A 23335-nucleotide genomic window follows, 5' to 3' on the forward strand; every position below is an offset into this window, starting at 1 on the left:
AGGGCCTGGCCGTGTGGGCTTCGGCATGGCTGGCTGGTGGCTAGAAGGCTGATCTGGATTGCTTTCTGGAACGGGCGAATTGGACTGATGCGTGCACGCTGCTGGCATGGCCATGGCATTGGGCGTGGCGGCAGGTGGGTGTGCCATTGGCGGACGCGCGGTGGCTGCCTCGAGTGGCCTTAACCGCATCTAGCTCCCGTCCTCGCCCGCAGGAGCGCACAGACGTGAATGTGAATCAGGAGACGGGGCGGTGCGCGACCGTGTCTGTTGTCTGGTCGCCGACACACTCGGGGCAGCGCGCACAGAACGGCTGCGATGGGGCTTTGTCCGGGCGACGGAACATGGGCCCTGGCGTCGACTGGCCGGAACCAATGCATGTTTTGTGAGAAAGTGTGTTTGGGATGGGTGGTACGCGCAGGCGGGAGGAAGGGCTGATTGCCGCGTGAGGAAGAGAGTGGGATTGCTGAAGAGGAGTGGCAGCAGAAGCGGGCGCGCTAACGGCCCTCCCACACTCTCCACTTCTCCCTTCTCCTCTCCCACCTCCTCCGTGTCCCATCCTGAGTCGTTCCCTGCAGTCCGACTCCTTGTTTCACGACCAGCAATGCCCGCAGAACACGCCGCTCCCGCCATACACGACGGTCCGCCGCAGGATCCCCAGTCCCAAGTCAAGTTATGCTTCGCCTGCCGCTGTCCCCTCTCCGCCGAGGCCGCCAACGCGCCCTTCCTCCTCCATGACTCAGACGCCGCCGCCGCCGTGGATGCGAGCCCTGTGTGTGCCTCGTGTCGCTCTCGTCTCGCGCCTCCCGCTCGGGAAGGCTTGTTTGCCGAGGTGGAGAGAGAGCTTCTGCGTCGTGCCGCATCATTGCAGCCTGCAGGCAATGAGGCCGCCCTGCCGCACCCCCATGAGCCCGTCCAGCCCCCGAGTCCTCCGACTCCGACTCCCGCGGCCATCGAACCTTGTCCGTCGCAAGACATGCCCATGGACGTACACTCCGCCGTCCCTCGCGCGTTCGTCACGCCCACGCCTGTCGCAGACGCAACGAGCTCATGCGCAAGTGTCTCCGCCGCATCTCTGTCTGTTTCTAGCTCTCTCTCTCCCCGATTTGCACAGGCCTCCCCTTCCTCGCCTGTGCTTACCCGTCCGACGCTCTCCCCGATTGACACGAGTGGTGCCTCCTCTTCCTCCTCCCAAGCGCCGGTCGCTCAACGCGCCGACTCGTACAACACGGGCCCCCGACAGCGTTCTCATGTCTCGTCTTCGTATGCACCCGACCCTCTCACGGACATCACCCGCCTGCGTGTCCGTTCGCAAGGTCACCACTGCCTCTACCCTGGCGCCACATTCAAGGGCACGCAGAAGAGTGGCAGGAATAGTTACGACGTCAACGTCACCATAGTGGTGCGTAGAACATTTTATAGGTGTCTGACGCAGAGAGTGATCGATGGCATCGCCGTCCTAGGATGTCGACTTTTCCTCTTCACACTTGTGCGGGTACCTACGAATCAAGGGCCTCACAGACGACTGGCCCGAGCTGACGACCTACTTTGACGCCGAGATAATTGGCAGTCGATATGGGTTCTTGACGCGCAACTGGGGTGCAACGGAACAAGAGGACATGGTGCACTGGGCGCGCTTCCCTGCATTCCGGCATGTGAAGAACGAGCTCAAGAAACCGCACCTAACCATGCAGGACGCCCTGAACCGCGGAGCGGTGTTCATGCGGTGGAAGGAGAAGTTCCTCGTTCCGGACCATCGTGTGCAGGATATCAACGGTGCGAGCTTTGCAGGTTAGTGACAACGTGCCAATTTTCCCCGCCGCATGGGATTATCTTTCCCCGCAATTGTACACTCCGAGGCCAATCTAACATCTCCGCTCCGTGTTCACAGGGTTCTATTATGTATGCGTGGATTTCAACCCGCAACAGTCGGGTGCCATGCATCTTCCATCTCCGGTGGAGGAGAGTACGGAGCTCATTTCTTCCCCGATCACGACCACGACGATGAAGCCTGATACCCCTTCTCGCTCTCGACGCATCTCTGTTACCCGGGGCCCTCGCAGAGCAGGCCGGTCTGCCTCGCGTGGTTGCCCATCTAATGTGGCGACGATGAGCGGGTTCTACTTCCACCAGAACTCTGAACCGTAAGTATTCCGTCTCTCGCATGCCTGGGACGGGACTCATAACACACGGTGATCCTAGGTACCAGCAACTGTCTCTTGTGCATGAGCCGGAGCACACGAGCTCCTGCTTCGAGTTTCGATGATTTGCGGGCTGCGTCTGAGCCGTTCATCGCTCGGTGTGTGCTATTAAAAGCTTCCCCGGGCCATGGACGGGTCGGGTCGGCACCCAACTGCATCCCGTCGGCGATGACCATCTACCTTACATATTCCTCCCTGCTCACCTTACGTGCGAGTCTGTGCTACCCGCAAGCTCCGTCGCATATCTGAAATAACCTGGACCTACTCTCGCTCATCGTATTCCCTGCTGCCACTCTAACGACGCCTCCATTCATACCAGATGCATTACATGCGCTCTTCTGTACTATGTCCCATTTGTGCGGTTTGGTAGTTCCTACATAGCTGTTGTACGACTTGTGCAATGCATGCATCCCTCGTTCTGCACGCATCGCCCCGCGAGTGCGCCATGTGCGAGTGAAACCAGGCCCAGGCCGCCCAGCAGCCAAAATGGGCAAGCGAGCCGGGGAGTGCCGAGAGAGGAAAGCGAGTTCCTGGTCGCCCTCGGAGTCGCTCTCCTCGACTGCCTGCTCGTCCTCCTCCCTCTTCCTCCCGCCGCCCTTCCCCCCTCCTCCACTTCCCCGCCCACGCCCCGTCATGTCTTCACACAACTCTTCCTCATCCAACAATGTAGTCGGGGCCCACTACCGCGTCGGGAAGAAGATCGGCGAGGGCTCATTCGGGGTTATCTTTGAAGGCACGTCCCATCCCGCTGCGCACCGCGCACCGTCGCAACACGACGTGGCGCACACTCCAGTGGTGCTGACCACTCCCTGCGTGCACCTACACAGGCACGAACCTGCTGAACTCGCAGACTGTCGCCATCAAATTCGTATGTATCTCATCATCTCAGGGTGGCCTCGATTCTCGGTGCTAACAGACATGCATTCGCTCTCCGCTCCGTACATCGCTTTTCCTCCGCGCCCCGCATTCTCCACTTCGCATATGGAATGAACACAGGAACCGAGGAAGGCGGAGGCCCCTCAGTTGCGTGATGAATGTCGCTCATATCGCATCCTCGCCGGCTGTCGTCAGTACTCTTCTCCTCGCCCCCCACTTTCGCTTGATTGACCCTCTCGCACCTCCGCAATCATCTCGATGCAGCCGGTATCCCACAAATATACCACTTCGGACAGGAGGGGCTCCACAACATCCTCGTCATCGATCTCTTGGGCCCAAGCTTGGAGGACTTGTTCGATATGTGCGGGAGGAAGTTCTCGATCAAGACTGTTTGCATGGCGGCAAGGCAAATGGTGCGTTGTCCTGTCCTCGCCTTGTGCGCATGCCTATGATACCACGGGTTACTCATCGTCGTCGCTGCGCGCTTCGTCCGTACAGCTGACCCGGATACAAACCGTTCATGAGAAGAACCTCATCTACCGTGACATCAAGCCCGATAACTTCTTGATCGGCCGCCCCGGGACCAAGAATGCGAATGGTGGGTACTTGACGGCCTAATCCCGTTCACAACCTAACGGTCTGTTACCAGTGATCCACATCGTCGACTTCGGTATGGCCAAACAGTATCGGGATCCGAAGACGAAGCAGCACATTCCGTACCGGGAACGCAAGAGCTTGAGTGGGACGGCTCGTTACATGAGTATTAATACTCATTTGGGACGCGGTACGTCGTAACGCTTCGGGGCCGGGTCGTATCGCAGCTCATGTGGCCACGCTGAAGAACAATCTCGTCGGGACGATTTGGAGGCTCTCGGTCACGTCTTCATGTACTTCCTGCGCGGAAGCCTCCCATGGCAGGGTCTCAAGGCCGCGACGAACAAGCAGAAGTACGAGAAGATTGGCGAGAAGAAGCAGACAACACCGATCAAGGAGTTGTGCGAGGGGTTCCCAGGTGAGTATGAGCTTACTGGAGCGGTACCTGCGACTGATTCACCCCCCCTGCAGAGGAGTTCTCTATCTATCTCAATTATGTTCGGAAACTTGGATTCGAGGAGACGCCCGATTATGACTTCCTTCGTGAACTTTTTGCCAAAGTCCTGAAGAACAACGGTGATATAGAAGACGGTGTCTACGACTGGAACCTTCTTAACGGTAAGACGCGTGCTCTTGTCTCACGAACGTGCCCTAGAACTCAATGTCTCGATCGCGCACAGGTGGCAGAGGCTGGGAAGCGTCATTGGTAAGTAAAGCCTCCGTGTCTTCTCCACCACGAGGCGGACGGATTTATGCTGAACTTTTCTTGGCACGAACAGGGGCAGAACCAGATTCTGGCGCAAATACAGAACACCCCCGCGACACCTGCGCAGCAGTACGATCGTCGCAGAGACGACCGACAAGGCCGTGACGATCGTCGACGTGCATCCCAGGCAGGGAACCCCGTTATTCCGCCTTCGCCCGCCCTCGTCCGTGCCGGCTCAAGATCACGGCATCCAACAAACCTCGGTCCTGGCACGCCGGGCCAACCGATGTCTACGGAAGCACAGATCGGAGTCCCAATCACGCAGCGGCGGATGAGCCAGCAGAATCCTGCGCATCCGTACGCCAACGCAGGTTACGACTCTTATGGCCGGGACGAATATTCTGCGACCCAGCAGCCATATGGCCGCGCGTCACCAATGGTGTCGAGTGTCGGTGCGGCCCCCCCAGCACTGAGCAACGTTCGTGCGATGGGCGGTGAGGTTGGTGCCGCGAACGGCGGTGACTACCACGGGCAGCAGGATGCCGAGCCACCAAAGAGCACGTTCTGGAAGATCCTTACATGTCGATGTGGATGAGCAGCGGTACTCGCGCCCATCCGTCCTGTCCTTACGATTCACGCGTTGCGGTTTCCCTCTCCTCTACTGGTTCCTCGTGCTGGATTTTCGTATCTGATGTTTGGTTCCTGTTCGTGTATTTTCATGGTGTCATTCATGTCTCTCGCTCATTCCCATTATTCTTAGTCCTGTCTGCTGTCTACGTACAATCACTGACCGATACCTGCTCGCAATACCTCTTTCTCTCGGCGTACCTGCTTCTCTCGCCTCATCATATCCATTGCTATCAATGTCATCTCGCGCGTGCGCGTCCCCAGCTTCCTTCAACCTCCCTACGCATACGTTTACAGTCCGGCATAATATGGCTAATACACATCTCGATCTGACTACTGGTGCCTTCCCCGCATGGGGACGGTACGGGTCTCACAACCATGCACACGACAGAATAATGAAGTACAAGTGTTCGACATCATGATGATTTACATTAGGTGCTTAGATGAGCAAGAGCAAATCGCAGGGCTGGATTGTAGTATGATACACAGAGTTGGGAGATGAACAACTTCGAGCAAGTATGAATGGATGGATGGACTACTGGCGAATGGGCCTCGTCTTCTGAGTGCGACTAGAAACACTTGCACGACGGCGCTCTCTCGGTCCGGTTGGTGGCTTGGAGGCCTTGTCATGAGAACCTATACGAAGAGTCGATGTGCTATCCGGAGGTCAAAGGCAAACGGACGCACCTCGCTCAGTGAGAGAGCTGTCCTGGATCTCCGAGTGGGATCGTGACTTGACCGACGAGGGAAACTCCTCGATGGGCGAAGCCTCCGGGTCTGTGCTGGACCCGCCTACCGCACGCATTTCGTCCGCGTCATCGAATTGGCCAATCGAGGACGTCGGCGGCGGCTGTTCTGACCAATTCGCCGTCCTGAGGCGCGGAACTACTAACTCAGAATCGGCGGTGATGCCATCTGTAGCGCGCCGTCAGAGATGGGTCCTCAGATTGACATCGACACAGGGCTCACTGAAGATGGGCACCCTGCGGTCCGTGCTGCGGCTTCGGGGACGACTGCGGCGAGGGGACTCCTGCCTGTCACGGTTATGATCTTGCCCGTCATGCCTCCGGCTCCAGTTGTTGGTGTTCGTCTGAGAGCGACTACCCTCCGCGCTACCATAACCGCCAGAGCTCGTGGGTGGCGGATGGAACTGTCTGTCCTCGTCGCGATTGCCACCATGAGAACCCGAGGCCTGATGGCGGGAACTAGACCGGAAGCGACTGTCGTCGTAGCGTCCGTCTCGATTCCTCTGATACTCGTCCTGAGAACGCGAAACGTGACTGCGTTGCCGTCCGCCTCCTCCGTGCTGACGATTGTGCACGGACCTCTCAGAGAAGCCATGAGGGCCCTGTGGGATCTGACCGTACATGAGCAACCCCAAGACGCTGGCAAACTACTATGAATGCCACCTACCGGTTTCGCAGGTTCGATTTGCTGGCGAACAGGCATGTTGGCAGGAGGTTGGGGTAAGGGTGCGCCAAGTGCCATGGTGACGCGCTCCTGCACGATGTTCCTGACTGCATCTTGGACCGCTTGTTTCGCCACCTCTTGCAGGTCAAGGCGAAGTGACGGTATGAGCTCCATTACAGCCCTCCTGACGAAGTCGTGAATAACGTCGAACGGTGGCGGTCTCCCCTCGAGGTGAGTCATCCTGTCGTCCAATCCTCGTATTGCATGAGCTTGAAGGCCCCTCTCGTGACGCTCACTCTGAACAACCTGCTGAAACGTCGCCTTGTCATCTTCCAAGCTTTTGAGTCGTCGCTCGAGCCCCGTGTTACAGGACTGCAGTGCCTGGATCTCCCCATGCTGATCTCTGATCTTGTCATGCATTTGCTGCATGGCTTGTTCGAGCTCAGGACTAACCCTCTGCTGCAGGAGATCGGGGCAAGCGTCGATGGTATCAGCAAGAGCGCGCAAGGGGTTTGAGATCGTCGACATCAAAGTCTTCATAGACGATGAAACTGAAGCAGATGCGGAAGGACGAGGATGCTGAGGAGGTGAAGCTTGACTAGGGCCCGGTACCGAGGAGGCGTCCTTGACAGGAGCGTGTGGAATGTGGGAACTCGTCGGGGGCTCTTGCGAGGCTCCAACAGTCTGAGTGGACACAGCCAAAGAAGAGAGGGAAGAGGAGGAATTTTGCGAATGCGAAGCGTGCGATCGGGTAACGGTAACGGCAGCGGAAGACTCATTCGTCACGCTCCGAGATGAGGGAGGCGCTGCTTGAGAATGGACGGGAACCTCCTGTAAAACATCAACCTGCATCCTCTCTTCCTCATCTTCCTGAAGGCGAGCCTTCTTGCGTGGCTCTTCTGCTACCCATCGCCCCTGCTTGACACGCTGTACATGAGCGAGGAAGTCCTGTTCGCGAACACCAGGCGGCCCCGTCGTCCTCTTGCGTTTTCGCGGCAGCTTGGGCGTAGGCGCTTGTTTGGGCGCGGTGGTACTGGTGGTCGAGGAGGAGGGAAATGACCGCCTGCTAGTAGGCTCGTGCACTCGACCCTGGGAGGCAGGCAACATAGGCGTCCCCGCATCCCGCGATGAGGCTGTAGTCTTATGGACCACGGAGACTTCCGTTGACAGGCGGGGACTTGAGGTCGAAGGTTCATTGCCAACGGGCTGAGCAGAGCTTCTTTCAGGGTCTGGGGAAATGATGCGTCGCACGCCGCTTTTCTTCTGCGCCTTGGGTCGGTCACTTAACGTCGGCTGTGTGAAGATAGGGACCGTGCTGTTCGCCCGGGACAACGCCTCGACTAGGTTAGTGCCATAGGACTTCCCTATGCGCCCCCGAGCTGCCATTCCAACGGGCTTATCCCCGACCGACTGCGACGTAGTAGTGAGTTTGATAGCAGGAGACATGGAATGGAAGCAGAACATACCGTATGCAGCCCTGCTGGCCTCGTAGTTCCTTCAGCGTCTTGGTCTACCCGAGGCTTCTTGCGTCGCGACTCCAGGTCCATAGAAGCTGGTGAAGATGTGCGCCGTAAACTGGCCATGGATGTTAGCTCGACGTAAGCGCGATTTTGCTTGTGCTTTATGGGAGAAGAGGAGCGTGCGACAGGTACAGTAACATCTCTATCGTCGTCGGAGTCGGAGTCGATGGAAATGACAGAGGAGTTGTCCGCAGGGATGATGCGTTTGGGACGTGCGGCAGCAGATGTCTGGACGACAGAGGAAGATGTAGAGTCCGACTTGGCGGGACTGCTGACAGGCGTCAGCGGAGAGTCTTCGCGAAATATTGATTGTGAATTCAATTCCTCTGGTACCGCTGGTTGTGGTGCCTGAACATCATTGACAGGCTCTGTCACCTAAGTAGAAATGAGTTGCTGGTCGAAGAGAAAATGGACGCGCAATTATACTCGCCTCCAATTCCTGATCATACCAACCCAACTGAAGCTTCGAGTGACCCGGCTTGCATCTTGGAAAGCTGATAGCTGCGACCACGAGTCTGTCTTTGATGTCCGATCCGCGAACATCGTACAGTGCTGGCGGATGCTGTTTTGCCGTTTTGCCGTTCTCCCTGTGAAGCTCATGATAGAACACATCGTTAACGCGCGATGCAAGCAGTGCCTCCGCGCAGTGTGTACCCGCGTGAACGAGATGGGCATAGCATGTGGTACCATGGCACGTCGTGCAGCCGAGTCCCGAGATGAACTTGATCTCGTGAGACTTGTTTTTAGGGTCGCCACTCCGACAGCGGCGAGTGCCATGCAGCTGCGGAAGCTTGATCAGAACGTGAATACAATGTGTACAGTGATCAGGAAGCCTACCTTCTCCGCAGGATGGCGGATCTTCAACTTCTGCAAGACGCAAGCGGCTTCAAAGACACGGATCATATCGCGGTCTCTAAGGCGCCTTTGAGAAGAGTCAATATCTGAACGAGCCAGAGATATATCTCGCGCACATTTTGTCCAAAGGATAAGCAGATTTGCCCGAAGTACTCGGGGCTAGTGGCCCACGCGCCAACACGCTCGCCGCCTCGTTGCGGTCATGAAGCAACACATCGAAAGGTCGACACTGCCGAGGTTCCATCTCGTCGCAGCTACACGTTCGACCTTCAACGTAACATGCTGGGCAGACCAGCAGGCCATCGCCAATCTGCAACTCTACCGCGCCATCTGCACGGCATTGCCGACACTCAAAGAAGCTTTGGAAGATGTCGGCGCCGCAGAAGTCGCACGCCAGGTTACACGAGCCCTTGTCGTCACTCCTGTCCTTCTCGACAGTAGGGGATGGAGGGACGATCCGGACGAGCTTCCTGGGCGTATCGTTCGCCGACAGCGACCAGCGTGAACTAGCCTCTGAACGGGTGATATGCTCGAAATCATCGTGGCTCTGCGCATATTCTTGATAAAGGACGTCGTCGAAGAGGCGTACGAGCCTGAGGAGCGTCTTGGCGAGCTGTTCCTTCGTCTGTGGAGGCTGCATGGGAGGAGCCCCCTCTTCCTCGCGACTATCAATCGACGAGCCATAGCCTACCAGACCTGTTCGCGACGAAGTACCGCTGGCGTCAGGAGCAGAGGATCCCTCCTCAAGAGCGGAACGGAGCTGGTCTGTGTAATGGAGCAGGGAGCGGTACAACACCGTCTTCACGCGGTACTGTTCAAGTCGACATACCCTTGACAACCGAATTAGCATTGCAACAGATCAAGCGTGTGATATGTATACCTGCGGTAGATGGGCAATTCATTGCGCAATGCGGTCGTCAAGTTGATTAGCGTCATCCGGGACCAGCTTGTCTTCATCGCGAGTCCGCCACGATTCACAACTTGATGAACACTGCGCGGTGGCACCAGGACGAGGTCGCCGACTTTCTGCTCGGCGACGTGAACTTCAAACTTAGCCTTCCCCCACTCGTCAAGGGAAGTGACGTGCGTTTCCCAGTCAAGCTCTTGACCCAACTCCTTCTGGAAATACTCGGCGACCTTCGGAGCGGCGTCTGACTTTGTCATGAACCAGAAAGAAGACCCTCCATTCTCAGAGAAGCACATGAGGTTGTGCCCTGAAGATGCGCAGAGGTCCTTGTGTGCCGGCGTGTACGTATCGCCTATGCCAAGATAACACAGGAGAGTTTCGACCGCCTCCTGAGTAGATGGACAATCGGGTGAGTACTGGGGCAGTACACGAAGTCCACGCAGGCGTACCGAAGGAAAAAGGTGACGCAACAAGTCGTCTCGGCAGCCCGGTAGTATCTGTGCTGGGAGAATCTCTTTTAACCAGTCCTTCCATTGGCTGGGACATTCCCCATCCTTCCAGTAGTACCTTTCGGATTCTGAAGATCCTGTTAACATGCAAACAGGATATCTCGAGACAGTGTTCACGAACCACCGGAGACGTGATGTACATCCTGCTCGCGCGACCGCTCGATGAACTGCGAGAGCGTCATCGTAGTGTCCTTCCTATCGTGCACATTACGAACAGGGATCTCTGTAACAAATAATGGCATTTCGCAAGTCGCGCACAAAGGAAGGTTTGTGTTACACACCTTTCTGTCCAGCATGGGCGAGTAGCCACTCCATTCCCAACAAATCGCCCTGCCATTTCGGATGTTTGTGCCAATTCTCGATTATGAGAGGCTCTCCAGACTTCTCGTACTCGGTCAACTCGCGCAGCAGAGCATCTGGAGGGACCAGTGCAGAAATCCTGCGCACGGGACGGAAGTTGCGGTGAGCGTCAAGCATGGCCTGAAAATCCCAATCTTTGCACGTTAGGAGCGGTGTCGACGATGTCTTGCCAATCCTCGGCGGGGTGGTTGCGCGCGCGGGACTCGGAGGAGCAGCTGCAGAGCCGGGCACCGGAGCTGACAAGGAAGGTGGCGCTATCGTCGGACTTTCCAAACTGTGCTGCGTCTGATGAGGGTCCTTGCGGGACGGTGTCTGGGCAGGCGTAGCATTGCGTCGCGGCAGAGGCCTCATTGTGGACCTCGGAGAAGTGCTCGCCTTTGCGGCTATCGCCAACTTGTGCGCCTCGTTTGCCTGCATGAGCTGTCGGCGTTTAGCTTCCATGGCGGTCGCTGTGAGGGCCGTTTCAAGTCGCGGCAGAGACGGTACGATGAGGGAGAGGGGTATAAAATGGAGGCTAGGAGGAAGAGAGAGGTGAGGACAATGTTCTGAAGCCTGTATGCGGGTTCTAGCGCCCATTGTCACCGCGTGGCGGCACTGCAGCTAGTCCACCTTCAACACTATCGGGATACATTGACAACTTCACTTCTACCTAATTATCATCTCAGGCTGTTGTGGGCGAATTATTCTAGTATCTTGCTTGTCACGAGTCTCCTCTCTGCGATGGTTTTGGGTGCTGTGACGTTAGCGTGACCGCGTCACAGACGCGTCCGTTTCGACGCGTCCGAGGTCGCGTCCAGTAGTACTTCTCAACTACACTCCTTTGGCCTCGCGTCGCCGCCACGCATTCGCAGCTCAGACCTGTTCGCTCTTCTATTTGCAGTTTTTCTTGACATTGTGACGACTCTACAGTCCATCGGCGGCACCATGTCCAACGTCTCAGCTTCACCGGAGCTGGACTTCTGGGAGTTCGTGAACTGCGGGATCTGTCACCTCGAATTCGTCAAGGAGAACGGCTCCCTATCTTCGGTACCCTTTTGGCTAACGGAATGTGGGCACGTCGTTTGTAACAGTCATATCAGTGAGCGGTGCTCGTTCATCCTCTGTCCGCGCGGGGAGACTGAGGTGACCATGCCCTCTCGCCATGAAGATCCGGACCATAGCTGTTATGAGTGCGGTAGCCAAGGGGTTCAACTGATGCCTTTGGCACGGGAGGTGAGTTTGTACCCTGTATACACACGGCTTCATAGACCTCTCATGAGCTCCAGCTGGAACCGCCCATGTCTCAATGGTTCGCATCTGCGCCGCTCGCATTTGACGCGGTTGGTTATGCTCTCAGGGTTCGTACACTTCAGCCCGACGCGGTACCTTCGCTCATGGTGTTCTCAGTTTCAAATGAACATGATGGCGAACTTGCTCAGGTATTTCAAGAAGAAATACATGCAGTATCGGCCCCTCTATGATCGCCTGAAGGAAGAGCACGCAGAAACGAAGAGGCTCAGGAAGTGAAGGCGGTTCATACTCGCTTTTATGTGCGCAGAATATTGATGTCGTTTGTTGTAGGCTGGTTGACGAGTTGAAATCGGAGAACTTGCAGCTCAAACAACAAATACAGATGACTATCGGGGATGAGCGCATGGTACAGACCAACAAACGGCGACGCGTAGATGAGGATGGGTGAGCAAACGGCTAGTTGTTACAAGCTGCTACAGTTTTGACAAGGTCACAGTCACTATTCTGGGCACAGGACATCCAGTCCTCGCTCGACAACGTCTGTCCCAACGCCTCTCGGGCCAGATCGCTTGACTCTGCCTCCTGGTCATCATCAACCGCAATTCAACTCGCGCCAATCTATCCAGTCGTATGAACCTTCAGTATCTCAACAACAAATCATCGCGTAAGCATGCCGCGTACTTTACATCTCGGTGTCAGCGAAACACTAACTAATTGTTGCTTGTATGCAGGCAATATGCTTATGTCCCACCTCGCAGCGCTCAACCTCAGAGCATGGTTGGCCCGGTGCTCACTCACGCTCAAACCGGTCCTATGCGCCGTGCGCAGGCTATGGAAGGCGCCTCGCAGGATAGTCGGATGATGCCCCCACCTGCACTACCAAGTATGTCGTCCCGTGCTGCCGACCCAAGATCGGCTTTGGGACAACCGGCTACGTCTAGTGGACTCCAGCAGCGGTCTTCCATCTTGCCGCCTGCATCCGCCAGTGGTTCACGACGGTTCATCCCGCAAACGCCCAGCAAGTCCTCTGCGAGTATCTCTGTGGCGACAAGCTCGCGCCCATTCGTTCTGGCAACGCCACAGCAGAAGGTTCAGCAACCGCAACGATTCCTCCCATCAAGCGCACATCCCTCTGTTGCTATCGCTGGCTCCAGGTCAACCGTTATGGTCGGTGCTGGCGCTGTCTCGCAAGCACCCTCTCGGTCTCCGTCGATAGCTGTGTCTGGGTCTGCAGGACAACGAGCTCCGTTCGTCCCTGGTACTGTAAGATGACGCTTCTGATCTCTGGTGTCGGGCATCGGAGGATGCACTTTGTCATGTTGTCTCCCGATTCTTGATAAGTCTGGTCTCGTTCGAGGCTTAGCTTTGTGGCATTCGAATTTCGGCGTGTCTCGGTATGCCATAATGGAACGTTGCAAATTGTACAAGTTATGCGCATATACTCGGTCGACTTGTTGTATTTTACAGCGGGATTCCATGAACGTGAAAGTCCTTTGTGGACAGACTACTCCCATGCTTGTATTCAGATCAGTAGTGAAGGTGCGATTCGGGTGCCTGGACTAAACTGTGTTCACTGCCGGCCGACTGCGCACTCGTGGGCGCCTAATCCACGTGGGCTGCATACTGCGGAGGATGACCGCTGCGCCAAGGCTGTGGCGCGCCTTCGCAGTTTCGCCGCTGACACCCTTCAGTACCGCTCTCATAAGTCTCACCCCACCCACGCCCTGCGCCGGTCGCCGTCTTGGTTCCTCTCACTCTACCATTCGCCTAGTCTCTCTGCTATCTTCACGACTAAACGTTACGACCAAGACCGATCGCATAGCTTTCCATCCTGATGTCATACAACGACCCCTACGCAGGCGGCCAATACGCGCAGCACCAGTACCAGGATGCACCTTTCAACCCATACGAAGTACAACAGCAACAAGTTAGTAGAGGGTATGATCAAGGAGGGTACGGTGGTGGATACGGATACACCGACCAGGACCCATCTGGGAGGACGAAGGAGGGCACGGGGAGTGCGTTCGAGCACGACGATGTCGTTCCACCTCCTATGGGCGAGAAGTATGTCCATGTTGTCTCTGTGCTATTACGACTGGATACTGACACTGTGTTCTCACTTTAGGACTCCAGGAAACATGAGACGGTGGCGGAAAGACTATCAGGGGAACCTATGGACGAAGGGCTCTCGTGCGAGCTGCTTCGGCAGGTTCTTTTGCTGCACAATCATGATTTTCCTCTTCTTCCTGATCAGCATCGTGCTGTCTCTTGCCTTGGTGAGTCTAATTGCTTGGCCGCCTCCCTGTGATGGGAAGGGAAGCTCATGCCTTGATCCAGTGGCTCCGTCCACCCAACATCATCATCGGCCAGCCGACGCCCGATCTGAGCACGTTCAATGTGAATGGAACCAGCTTTAGCATTGCGCTTCCCGTAGACATCAGGTGTGCTCTCCCCGATTCTCTGATCATCGTATTGGACTAATGCTCCTCAGTGTCAACAACCCTGATTACTTCACGGTCATCTTATCGTCCCTCGATGCAACCGTCATCTACCCCATCAACAACACTCAGGTCGGCTCGGGACACATGACGAATATCAAGTTTAAGGACCACACCCAGACGAACTTCACCTTCCCCGTCACCATCGAGTACGACGCAGCCAATGACCCGAACGGCGCAGTCATTACCGACCTCGCGACGAAGTGCGGTGTTAACCCCAGCGTTGCTGCCAGCGACGTCTCGGTTACCGTCAAGATTAAGGTGGGTGCAAACACTCGTGGCTGTCCGGCGGATGCAGTACTGACTGCGCATTCCTGCGTTCATAGGTCGGGCTGAAGATCATGCTCATTCCCATCAGCACAACTATCAACCAGTCGGTGAGCTTTGGGTGCAATCTGGGCAGTGCTTTGACAGAGCTTGAGGTATGAATCGCCTAATCACATGTGTCAACGGTCTTGCTCACACGACACTCCCACAGAGCCTCTTGAAGGGGCTTGGGCTCAACATTGGATCGCTGTCAGCATTGCTATCGTAGACACAGGCCTCCTCGGACTATTGTACAGGCTTCTTGATTGTTGCTCGTTGCGGACTCTTATAGCTAGCTAGTCGAGCTTCACGGACATATTTACGCTATCAATTCAGTGCTTTTACCGCCTACGCGGTCATTGTACCTTGCTACCGTGAGTGACAGTCAACCGCTGAGCTCAATACGACCGATCACATATACTCGTACGTGGTTACATCATAAGTAGCAGCGTAATGTGACAGGTTATTGATACTGATACAAGGAGAAGGTGAGGGTATAGTAGTCATACAAGTAGTATACAGTATGATTGTCCTATCCAATCATGCGCCGCTACGTTGTGCCCGCAAGCTTCTTCATGGAATCTCTCTTCCTTACACCATCCCCGCCATCCGAAGCGAGATCCTCCTCACCCCCGGATCCAGGCGCAGACCCAGGACCAGCCTGCACAGCGGCCTTCGCTTCCTTCTCGTCCATGTCCATGTCCTTGCTAATCTCCCTCGCCTTCTTGTTCAGTTGCTCATGGACCTGTTCACGGTCAATACCGGGCGCATTGCACTGCGCAAGGCACTGCCCGATCATTCCGCGCCACTTGAGGTGCCCGTCGACCTGGTCGCAAGGGATGTTCTCGACCCCCTGCAGCTCAACAGGACCTAGACCCGCGACGGTCCAGTTCATATCCGAGACGCGCGAGAGCACTGCCAGGATGTAGTCGTCCTTGCCGTAACCGTTCACAACCCGGCCTGCGACGACCCGTCGGATCGCGGTCCAGTGCGAGGGTTCAGCGGTGACGGGGCTACCGAAGAGGTAGACGTCTTGGACGAGCCCGAGGACTCTGGAGGGTGGGAGCGTGGCCAGGTATTGGAGGGCCTCGAAGATGACGACGGAGCCGAGGGAGTAGCCCACTAGTGTTATTGGTCGGCTGCCCAGGACACGTTCTGCCAGGAGCGTCCCCAGCACCTTGCCAGTCTTGATAGCCAGGGACTTGGCGGCCATCCAAGGATTGTCTGGTGTCACATCTTATTACTGAACAGAACCAAGGCTAGACGAATTCTCACCAATGATCTTCGTGAGCTTCAGCCATACTGTAGGAGAAAGCGCAGCGAAGAGGCTTGCGAGCACTGTCTGTCGTATGATCTGCCCCTTGATGTATTGCATGGCCTGCGACTTGAGAAGATCTACCAGAGCGGTCGATAGTCTTTTCAACGCATCGACCTCCTAATTTGAGAATGAGAGGTGAAATGGTGTTGATAGCTGACACATGCATACCCATTGCAGAGCAAACGTATCATCGCCGTTAAACACGGTCCAGGGAGCAGTCACATCGTCGGCCGAATCCAGCCAGCCAGTGACACATAGGCAGGCTGCCATCGTCTCCTTCGGCTCGTGTACGGGTTTGATAGCAAGGTCCCGCACCTCGCGTGTGTATTCTCCGATCACAGTAGCAGCACGCTTCGAGCCATAGGCACCGAAAAGCGTGCCGCAGACTACCCCGGAGCCTGCGAGCCCTGTAGCAAGCATTCCTGCTGCGGTCCCGCCCACCCCTAGCCAGCCCAGGACCGTGCCCACCCCCGCACCGATGGCAGGTGCAGCAAGGCCCCCAGTGACCCCGACGAGGACTCCGCCGGCAACAGCACCTGCCCCCATACCGACCATGCGCATGATCTTGCTCCTCTGGGCGTGCTCCTCCCTCGCGGCATTCGTCTTCTTCTCAGCCTCTTCAATTGCGCGTTTAGGGTTTTTCAGCGTGGCAGCGACCACATCTTCGTCGACAAGACCGACGGAAAATAAGAAGGCGCGCGTCCGGCTGGAGTATTCCTTGGCCGACGTGACGTGCAGGAGAACGACAGTATTCAGTAGTGGCGTCAGCTGCTCTGTCGGCGGAAGCGGGGGTAAGCCTGTCGTCGACGTATCTGCCATTGCCTCAAGTTTCGGTGGTTGACCTGTGTGTATTGTTGAGTGGACCAAACGATCCTAGTGGATACGAAGTTACCTCCGCCCGGCTCACGGCAGGCAAGCCAGATAATTTTGAGTGTATCTTGCGCCCAATCTTCGAAGGCCTCGACAAAATCGTCCTTGGCCTGCGTGGCCTTCTTGCTGTTAGCTGCATCAGCCTCTGTAATTGCATACAACTCTGCGGTGTTTCTGAAGCGTGCGAGATTGCGTCCAAGGCGCTTCAACACAGCAGCGCATTGCTCCTCGGTAAGTTCCTTGGGAGGGGCAACTTTGGTCAGGTCGCTCTTCGCCATGGTGGAGGAGAGTGAAGTGCGAGATGTACGTGGACGGATGCGTGCAACGTATAGAAGCGAGGTGGATCACTTCGATTCTGGTGCGTACGTCGACGTCATGATCAAGGAGCAGCCCAGTGCAGGGTCAAGCGCGCGCACAAGAGAGAACCCAAGCAAATATTTGTTCAAGTGTGCATAGAGCGCATACGTAGTAGTATACGCACCAGCTGCGAGGCGTCCGCGTGTATCTGCTCTATAAGACTCAGCGCTCTGCCACGAAAACTATATCCTCGAAAGAACACTGCGCTCGCGTGTAGAATTGTGCTCCACTTACCTCGAAGCGGCCGTCGCCCAAGGCTGCGCGGCAAGCGCGACATCTCAGTTTCAAGCATCCCCAACTTTGAATTGAGACGCAGCTCCGATAGCCTTGAAAGAAGTAGCTTCAGCCCTATCGCATACACTCTATTATTCAAAAGCTGGAAGGTATGGGACTCATCAATATATCACTGGCAGTATGCTCGCTCATCTTCCCTACCTATATTTCATCGACCGTTTCCAGGACGGTCGGAGTCCTTCATAGGCCAAAAAAGTGTGCATACGCGTGTCCGCAACATATCCTCACAAGGTGAATCACAACGGATGGCGGAAGAATCCCCCGGCGTCTACGCCATCCTTGAGCGCCTGTTACGTGTGGCTTGCGTAATGCACGTGCCGAGATACTTGTGTGCCGGCGCGTCTGCTCTTCTGCCACCGTCACTACTTAGACTCGGTCTTCTACCCCGGTTTCTCTGCGCGGTCGCTCGACGTCGGCGTCGGCGATGTCGATGTCCATTGTGAGCTCTCATGACTCTAGCTACAAAGGGTGACCGCTGATAACTTTCGGTAATGCGTAGTTCCTCCGACTGGGTGCGTGTCGCACACCAGTCCCGCCTCTGCGCGTTTTCCGACATTCCCTACCTTCTTTCCGCTCACTCTCGACCTTCTCATCATCACACGCACCACCACTTCGACTCTCTGCGTTGCCACGCAGTGTCCCTGTGGGACCGGTCCTCATCCACGCTCGACCATTCTCTCTGGCATCTCTCTTCCGCCGACCGAGCTCTGTACCACCACCAGCGGTCGTAGCAAACGTGTCAAAGCTCGAAGCGGAAGCGGACGCACACCCAGGAGATGTGGAGAAGCAGGTTGCTCTATTTGAGGCATTGGTCAACACGAAGGTGAAGCCGGGATTGAGCACGGTAGTGGCGCGATGGGAACGGACATGCGAATTCGTGAGTCTTCCTGCAGTTACCTGCAGTGCACATATTGACCTCATGCAGAACCCTTCACATCCACTCATTCGTTCGGACACGGCATTCAAACTGTACTTGACGGCACTCCGCGACCTTGGCCTCGAATCATCCATTGGTCCTGCAGTCCGAAGAAGGGATGCAATCCTAGCTGCCTCTACTGCCACTGCCTCTCCTTCAGAAACTGCCGCGACTGCTGAGGGACCCCCTAGTTCAACAGATGCGGCTTTGGCAACTTCGGAAAGCACCTCTACTACTACCTCTGCCACGGAAACTACGTCTTCGGCGTCGTCTACGACCATCACGGCTAGTCAGCAAGCTGCCCAAGAAGTCTTGGCTGGAAAGGCTACGCTTGCACGGTCGGTCAACACGGACTTCGACGCTCTTGGTGCCGCCCTGGGTCGCGGTGCCGGAGTGCCCGGAAATCCCATTGTCGTGACTCTCAATGAACGTAAGTTCAATTCAGTTTGCGGTATTGTGGACTCTGCTATCTCGCTCTTGTCTCCCCGTTCGTCCAGCGGACACCGTGTAAAGGGGAACGCGGGGGCTCAGCGATGTATTCACGCTGTTCCAATGCAAGGGTTTCATTATATGGTTGCGCCATTGGACCGGTATTGTCATACGCTGCCATATTAGCTCAGAGTAGCTCCTCGTTATCTCATTGGGGAGAGAGTCATTCAAGTATCCTTCAACAGACTTGCTGACTGATTCGCCCCATAGCCAAAGGCGCAGTGTTCTTGCGCTTGGTCCGGTTCGTGGTCTCCGCAGGTCTTGTCGCGTTCTGTAAGTGCAAGGCGCTTCCATTCCTGGGACTCCTCTCATAGGGCATTCGCAGTCGTCCTTGTGGTTCTGTCTATCTGGGTTGAGAATTCTGGACTGCTCAAGGCGGGCCCTCGCCAAGCCGAGTTCGAGCCAATCCAGGCGAAGACGTACAAGTTCAGTGATGTACAAGGGGTCGACGAAGCGAAGGCGGTAAGTGCGGCATTGTTTCATTATCTCTCGTCTATCTCATCTCCGTTCTTCTTACAGGAACTGCAAGAAGTTGTAGAATTCCTGAAGGATCCCACCTCATTTGGTACTCTCGGCGGAAAGCTTCCCAAGGGTGTTCTTCTCACCGGGCCTCCTGGAACTGGTAAGACGATGCTCGCCAGGGCAGTAGCTGGGGAGGCCGGGGTACCATTCCTCTTCGCTTCAGGGTGAGTATCACGCCGCCGTCTCAGACTCGCTTGATTGAGACCCTGACCAGAACTCTTCGCCTTACAGTTCAGAATTCGACGAAATGTTCGTGGGTGTTGGTGCCAAGCGTGTCCGCGACCTCTTCGCTACGGCACGCAAGAAGCAGCCGGCCATCATTTTCATCGACGAGTTGGACGCAATAGGTGGCAAGCGGTCCAGCCGCGACCAGCACTATATGAAGCAGACTCTCAATCAGCTTCTGGTCGAGATGGACGGTTTCCTGCAGAATGAGGGTATCATTGTCATTGCCGCGACGAACTTCCCTGACTCGCTTGACCCGTAAGTTACGTCGTCCCTGTCTTGAACGCGTCTCGTCTGATGCAGAACCTTACGTAGTGCTCTCGTACGACCTGGCCGTTTCGACAAGCACGTTGCTGTGCCACTTCCCGACGTCCGCGGCCGTGTTCAGATTCTTCAGCACCACATGAAGAATGTGACCACCGCTTCAGGTAAGTGGCATCCCTAACTTTAATTCCGGCCGATCGTTCACACGCGAAACCACGTTGCTCAGAGGTCGACACCATGGTCATCGCACGAGGGACGGTGGGGTTCTCAGGCGCTGACCTCCAGAACCTAGTCAAGTGAGTTCTAGCCTTACTCGTGGATGTGATTCCCGGTTCTGATTCCTTCGCTGCGTACAGTCAGGCTGCGGTCAAGGCTGCGCGTGAAGGTGCGCAGGCTGTCAACTTGAAGCACTTCGAGTGGGCAAAGGTAAAGCACTTCTACATCCGTTTAACCGTCCTGAGGTTGACGCACCACGTTGACAGGACCGTATCATCATGGGAGCGGAGCGGAAGACGTCGTTCATAAGCGAAGAAATCAAGAAAATGACGGCTTACCATGAGGTTGGTCGTCATCCTTCCGCTGTCTGTCAATTACAAGTCTTTGATCCCCGTGCCCCAACAGGGTGGTCATGCTCTTGTGGCGCTGTACACTGAAGGTGCCATGCCACTGCACAAGGTTACGTGTGTCCCCCGTGGCCACGCCTTGGGTCTCGTACGTCTCTTCGACCCCTGCGTATGCGGTTCTTTCTCACAGGCTCCGGGTACCTGTAGACTGCCCAATTGCCCAAGGATGACAGGTATTCGGTGTCATTGAAGGAGTATCTTGCTGAGATCGACGTCTGCATGGGTGGCCGAGTTGCCGAGGAGCTCAGTGCGTCCATTCGCCGCAACGATGTTCTTGGTTGTCTTTCTGACCCGACCTCTCGTCATCCCTCCGCTTCTAGTCTACGGCCCCGAGAATGTCACCAGCGGCGCATCGTCGGACCTGCAACACGCGACTCGCACAGCCAGGGCCATGGTTAAGGTAAGTACCAATTGGTCTCCTCATGATCGTTCCGTGTGTGTCACGACTCTCATGGTTATCTTCGCCGCCCACAGAACTGGGGCTATTCTCACAAGATTGGACCGGTCTACCTGAGCGATAGGGAAGACACGATCAGTCCGAAAAAGAAGGACGAAATCGAAGACGAAGTCCGCAGGTACGTCAGCCCCTCATGTGACCGCGCATTCAGTGTCCGCTCGCCCTTCCAATCGAACCGCGCGCGCTGGACGCGTCTTCCCTGGGAGGTCCCCCGGGGCTGCTTGCGCGTCTGGGATATGTGGACGTGTGTCGGCTGACTGGCACCTCTTCCCTTGTGGCGCAACAGTCTACTGATAGCAGGCGAGTCACGGGTGACTGCGCTACTGAAGTCTAAGTCGGAGGAGCTTCATCGGGTACGTCTTTCCTCTTCCTCCTGCGGCGCTCATCCTCGTGCTGACACGGAGGCATGCTTTGCTTGGTTGTTGCTTTGTGTTGTTGTTTTCGGATCGCCCATTTACGCTAGCTCGCGAATGCGCTCGTCGAACACGAGACCCTGGACGCCGAGGAGGTCGAGAAGGTCATCCGTGGCGAGCCAATCCGCAACATCGACGAGGTGATCAAGGAGGACCTCTCGCGGATCCAGAAGAGCGATTCGTCATAGCATTGGCATCGCCTTCCTGTATGCATTGCTCTGATGCTCGCATTGGGTCTGGGTCATATACGCTCTGCTAGACGTGGTCTAATATCTGTTGTAAATATATTCCACCCTTCTTGAACCTCAAGCTTCAACCGCGAATGCACCTACCACTCACTCGCGACCCGCTCCCTCGGGCCTATGTGTTTGCGGTCATCGCGGGGACAGGGCCAACGTGGGCCGTGGCCGGATATGACAGATCGACGGCGCCCTTTCGGACTGCACGTTTCCCCTCGCTTCTTCGACCTGCCGTGGAACTCAGCGAAGATTCAGCTCGCCAATAGACAGGCGCGAACCCCCGCGTACCATGTCCCGACCCCTGGGTCCCTGGGTCCTGGCCACCTGCAGGTGGGTCAACCTCAACTCCGAAACTGTCAGAATTCTGCAGTGTGCTTCTCTTTTTCCCGAGCCCCAACAAGCGAGCTCGTCCGCACACCTGTGACAGTGGACACTGGCGCTCACGTCCTCCCAGCGGATCGCCCGTTGCGCAGACGGGGTATCGAGGGTCCTCGTGCTGTGGGCACCCGAGCCCCGAGTTGGGGAGCTTATCGAGCCGCGTTATAGCCTGTGGGAGCAGACGCGTGTGTCCGACGCTTCCTGTGGTTCCGTGGCGCTTCAAGTCACGGTGTATTCAGCGGTACGTATGTAGTTGCAGTACCGCTGCAGCTGACTTGGGCGCATCGCTCGGGCTGCAGGCGTTGTTACATAGTGTTTCGATGTTCCCCTTTGTGCATCGTGACGCCTGCGTGGGCGACAGGCGATATTGTGGCGTTGGCCGCACGGAGCATCGTGGGCGCATATGAACACTGAAGCTCGACTGGAGACGCTGGCGGGGAGTAGAGCGCTCCGTTCATGCTGCTCTGAACCCAGCAGTCATCATCCGCACCCGGCGTGTGCGCGACTCGCACGCTAGTGCGCAAGTGATTAGAATTTTGGGTCTGGGGTTGAATACAGGAGAGAAAATGGTAGACGAAGCTAGAAGCGTCCGGCTGCACGGGTGCAGAGAGCGATGCGCAGTTGTGCGACGTACCTGGGCAGATTCGCCGGCAACCTTCGGCTGTCAGCACGAACGATATCCGCGTGCTTCTCTGTATTCGGGGTCGCATCGCACACGGGGAGACACCAACCTACACCAACCAGCGTGGGCAGTCGAGGGCAGGTCAGTAGAATAAAGCCCGGGTGCGCGGTGCTGTGTTGTGGCCTGCCAATGAGAACTACGGCTAGCAAACCAAGGGCAAATGTACGTACATTACACATGCGGGCTCGGGACCTCGGTAGGGCTGGGTCGTAGAAGCTTGTGTGCAACGTTGTTCAGCCGATGGGAGCGGGAGGAAGTTGACGGATGAAGAGTGTGAAAAGAGCGTCAGGACGGATCCTATGCAAAGCCTACTAAATGCGGACGATCGGCCTAAACCGTGGGCCGTTTGAGCCAAGCTTGAAGCGTGTGTTCGAGCTCAACGTTCAACCCCTGCAGAAGTCTTCCCTCTTCTAAATGCTTCTGCTGAAACTCGAGTGGGTAAAGTCTGACGTAGGAAGGCGGATTGTGAGTGGACGAGGCAGGACCAGAGCAGGATGGCCGGTCCGATATTGGGAGGACGGGCGAAGCGAGATGACATAAAAGCTCACAAGGACAGCCAGGACAGGTGCACCAAGATGGAAATCCCGTCAAGCAGCCTGTCGAGCTGTCTCCAGAATGGCTTGACCAGGTACACCGCGGCGTCAATAGCGCGGGCCTTGAAACCCATGGGCAAACGAGGACTTACGTGCAGG

At 56.2% G+C, this 23335-nt stretch overlaps 7 protein-coding genes across 7 annotated transcripts; 5 read left to right on the forward strand and 2 right to left on the reverse strand.

Moving 5' to 3' along the window:
* The first annotated feature begins 505 nt into the window (after positions 1 to 505).
* L226DRAFT_530227 (uncharacterized protein) lies at positions 506 to 2636 on the forward strand. The gene is made up of 4 exons (XM_067679795.1): positions 506 to 1399; positions 1461 to 1788; positions 1889 to 2141; positions 2200 to 2636. The coding sequence occupies exons 1-4, from the start codon at positions 602 to 604 to the stop codon at positions 2261 to 2263; spliced, it is 1443 nt and encodes a 480-aa protein (XP_067540602.1). The 5' UTR covers positions 506 to 601; the 3' UTR covers positions 2264 to 2636.
* Positions 2637 to 2761: 125 nt separating this feature from the next.
* On the forward strand, positions 2762 to 5468 carry L226DRAFT_530228 (CK1/CK1/CK1-G protein kinase). The gene is made up of 10 exons (XM_067679796.1): positions 2762 to 2931; positions 3026 to 3066; positions 3195 to 3264; positions 3339 to 3487; positions 3573 to 3672; positions 3724 to 3858; positions 3916 to 4086; positions 4140 to 4286; positions 4349 to 4374; positions 4448 to 5468. The coding sequence occupies exons 1-10, from the start codon at positions 2832 to 2834 to the stop codon at positions 4967 to 4969; spliced, it is 1461 nt and encodes a 486-aa protein (XP_067540603.1). The 5' UTR covers positions 2762 to 2831; the 3' UTR covers positions 4970 to 5468.
* A 3397-nt stretch (positions 5469 to 8865) lies between these two features.
* On the reverse strand, positions 8866 to 10913 carry L226DRAFT_454024 (uncharacterized protein; the record flags this gene model as incomplete). The annotated part of the gene is made up of 6 exons (XM_067675161.1): positions 8866 to 9390; positions 9478 to 9616; positions 9667 to 10082; positions 10143 to 10270; positions 10324 to 10425; positions 10484 to 10913. 6 exons carry the CDS (start codon positions 10911 to 10913, stop codon positions 8866 to 8868), a joined length of 1740 nt encoding a protein of 579 aa, XP_067540604.1.
* A 495-nt stretch (positions 10914 to 11408) lies between these two features.
* Positions 11409 to 13239, forward strand: L226DRAFT_188876 (uncharacterized protein). The gene is made up of 6 exons (XM_067672750.1): positions 11409 to 11774; positions 11828 to 11899; positions 11949 to 12064; positions 12123 to 12236; positions 12289 to 12456; positions 12524 to 13239. The coding sequence occupies exons 1-6, from the start codon at positions 11487 to 11489 to the stop codon at positions 13062 to 13064; spliced, it is 1299 nt and encodes a 432-aa protein (XP_067540605.1). The 5' UTR covers positions 11409 to 11486; the 3' UTR covers positions 13065 to 13239.
* A 218-nt stretch (positions 13240 to 13457) lies between these two features.
* On the forward strand, positions 13458 to 15006 carry L226DRAFT_530230 (uncharacterized protein). Its single transcript, XM_067679797.1, has 6 exons — positions 13458 to 13856; positions 13918 to 14068; positions 14130 to 14233; positions 14284 to 14551; positions 14617 to 14712; positions 14769 to 15006. The coding sequence occupies exons 1-6, from the start codon at positions 13627 to 13629 to the stop codon at positions 14823 to 14825; spliced, it is 906 nt and encodes a 301-aa protein (XP_067540606.1). The 5' UTR covers positions 13458 to 13626; the 3' UTR covers positions 14826 to 15006.
* On the reverse strand, positions 15000 to 17143 carry L226DRAFT_478568 (DUF726-domain-containing protein). Its single transcript, XM_067676803.1, has 4 exons — positions 16807 to 17143; positions 16083 to 16756; positions 15872 to 16031; positions 15000 to 15820 (listed from the first exon to the last, which is right to left on the reverse strand). Exons 1-4 carry the CDS (start codon positions 17060 to 17062, stop codon positions 15147 to 15149), a joined length of 1764 nt encoding a protein of 587 aa, XP_067540607.1. The 5' UTR covers positions 17063 to 17143; the 3' UTR covers positions 15000 to 15146.
* Positions 17144 to 17859: 716 nt separating this feature from the next.
* On the forward strand, positions 17860 to 21813 carry L226DRAFT_609010 (ATP-dependent metallopeptidase Hfl; the record flags this gene model as incomplete). The annotated part of the gene is made up of 17 exons (XM_067686002.1): positions 17860 to 17874; positions 17935 to 18312; positions 18361 to 18781; positions 19051 to 19113; positions 19166 to 19302; positions 19360 to 19526; positions 19594 to 19845; positions 19903 to 20015; positions 20078 to 20147; positions 20208 to 20277; positions 20334 to 20411; positions 20473 to 20562; positions 20622 to 20721; positions 20795 to 20874; positions 20949 to 21049; positions 21218 to 21284; positions 21395 to 21813. 17 exons carry the CDS (start codon positions 17860 to 17862, stop codon positions 21530 to 21532), a joined length of 2340 nt encoding a protein of 779 aa, XP_067540608.1. The 3' UTR covers positions 21533 to 21813.
* Positions 21814 to 23335: the final 1522 nt, after the last annotated feature.

The sequence above is a fragment of the Lentinus tigrinus genome (assembly GCF_003813185.1).
Source record: "Lentinus tigrinus ALCF2SS1-7 unplaced genomic scaffold L226scaffold_3, whole genome shotgun sequence".
Classification (NCBI taxonomy): domain Eukaryota; kingdom Fungi; phylum Basidiomycota; class Agaricomycetes; order Polyporales; family Polyporaceae; genus Lentinus; species Lentinus tigrinus.

Excerpts from the sequence above, each read along its gene's own strand:
- L226DRAFT_530227 (XM_067679795.1), top strand. The coding sequence starts at position 602 with ATGCCCGCAGAACACGCCGCTCCCGCCATACACGACGGTCCGCCGCAG. Across the intron at positions 1,400-1,460 it reads ACGTCAACGTCACCATAGTG|GATGTCGACTTTTCCTCTTC; the intron begins GTGCGTAGAACA and ends TCGCCGTCCTAG. Across the intron at positions 2,142-2,199 it reads TTCCACCAGAACTCTGAACC|GTACCAGCAACTGTCTCTTG; the intron begins GTAAGTATTCCG and ends CGGTGATCCTAG.
- L226DRAFT_530228 (XM_067679796.1), top strand. The coding sequence starts at position 2,832 with ATGTCTTCACACAACTCTTCCTCATCCAACAATGTAGTCGGGGCCCAC. Across the intron at positions 2,932-3,025 it reads ATTCGGGGTTATCTTTGAAG|GCACGAACCTGCTGAACTCG; the intron begins GCACGTCCCATC and ends GCACCTACACAG. Across the intron at positions 3,067-3,194 it reads AGACTGTCGCCATCAAATTC|GAACCGAGGAAGGCGGAGGC; the intron begins GTATGTATCTCA and ends GAATGAACACAG.
- L226DRAFT_188876 (XM_067672750.1), top strand. The coding sequence starts at position 11,487 with ATGTCCAACGTCTCAGCTTCACCGGAGCTGGACTTCTGGGAGTTCGTG. Across the intron at positions 12,065-12,122 it reads GAAACGAAGAGGCTCAGGAA|GCTGGTTGACGAGTTGAAAT; the intron begins GTGAAGGCGGTT and ends CGTTTGTTGTAG. Across the intron at positions 12,237-12,288 it reads CGACGCGTAGATGAGGATGG|TCACTATTCTGGGCACAGGA; the intron begins GTGAGCAAACGG and ends ACAAGGTCACAG.
- L226DRAFT_530230 (XM_067679797.1), top strand. The coding sequence starts at position 13,627 with ATGTCATACAACGACCCCTACGCAGGCGGCCAATACGCGCAGCACCAG. Across the intron at positions 13,857-13,917 it reads CCACCTCCTATGGGCGAGAA|GACTCCAGGAAACATGAGAC; the intron begins GTATGTCCATGT and ends TTCTCACTTTAG. Across the intron at positions 14,234-14,283 it reads GCGCTTCCCGTAGACATCAG|TGTCAACAACCCTGATTACT; the intron begins GTGTGCTCTCCC and ends AATGCTCCTCAG.
- L226DRAFT_478568 (XM_067676803.1), bottom strand. The coding sequence starts at position 17,062 with ATGGCGAAGAGCGACCTGACCAAAGTTGCCCCTCCCAAGGAACTTACC. Across the intron at positions 16,757-16,806 it reads CTGCCGTGAGCCGGGCGGAG|GTCAACCACCGAAACTTGAG; the intron begins GTAACTTCGTAT and ends CAATACACACAG. Across the intron at positions 16,032-16,082 it reads ATACGTTTGCTCTGCAATGG|GAGGTCGATGCGTTGAAAAG; the intron begins GTATGCATGTGT and ends TTCTCAAATTAG.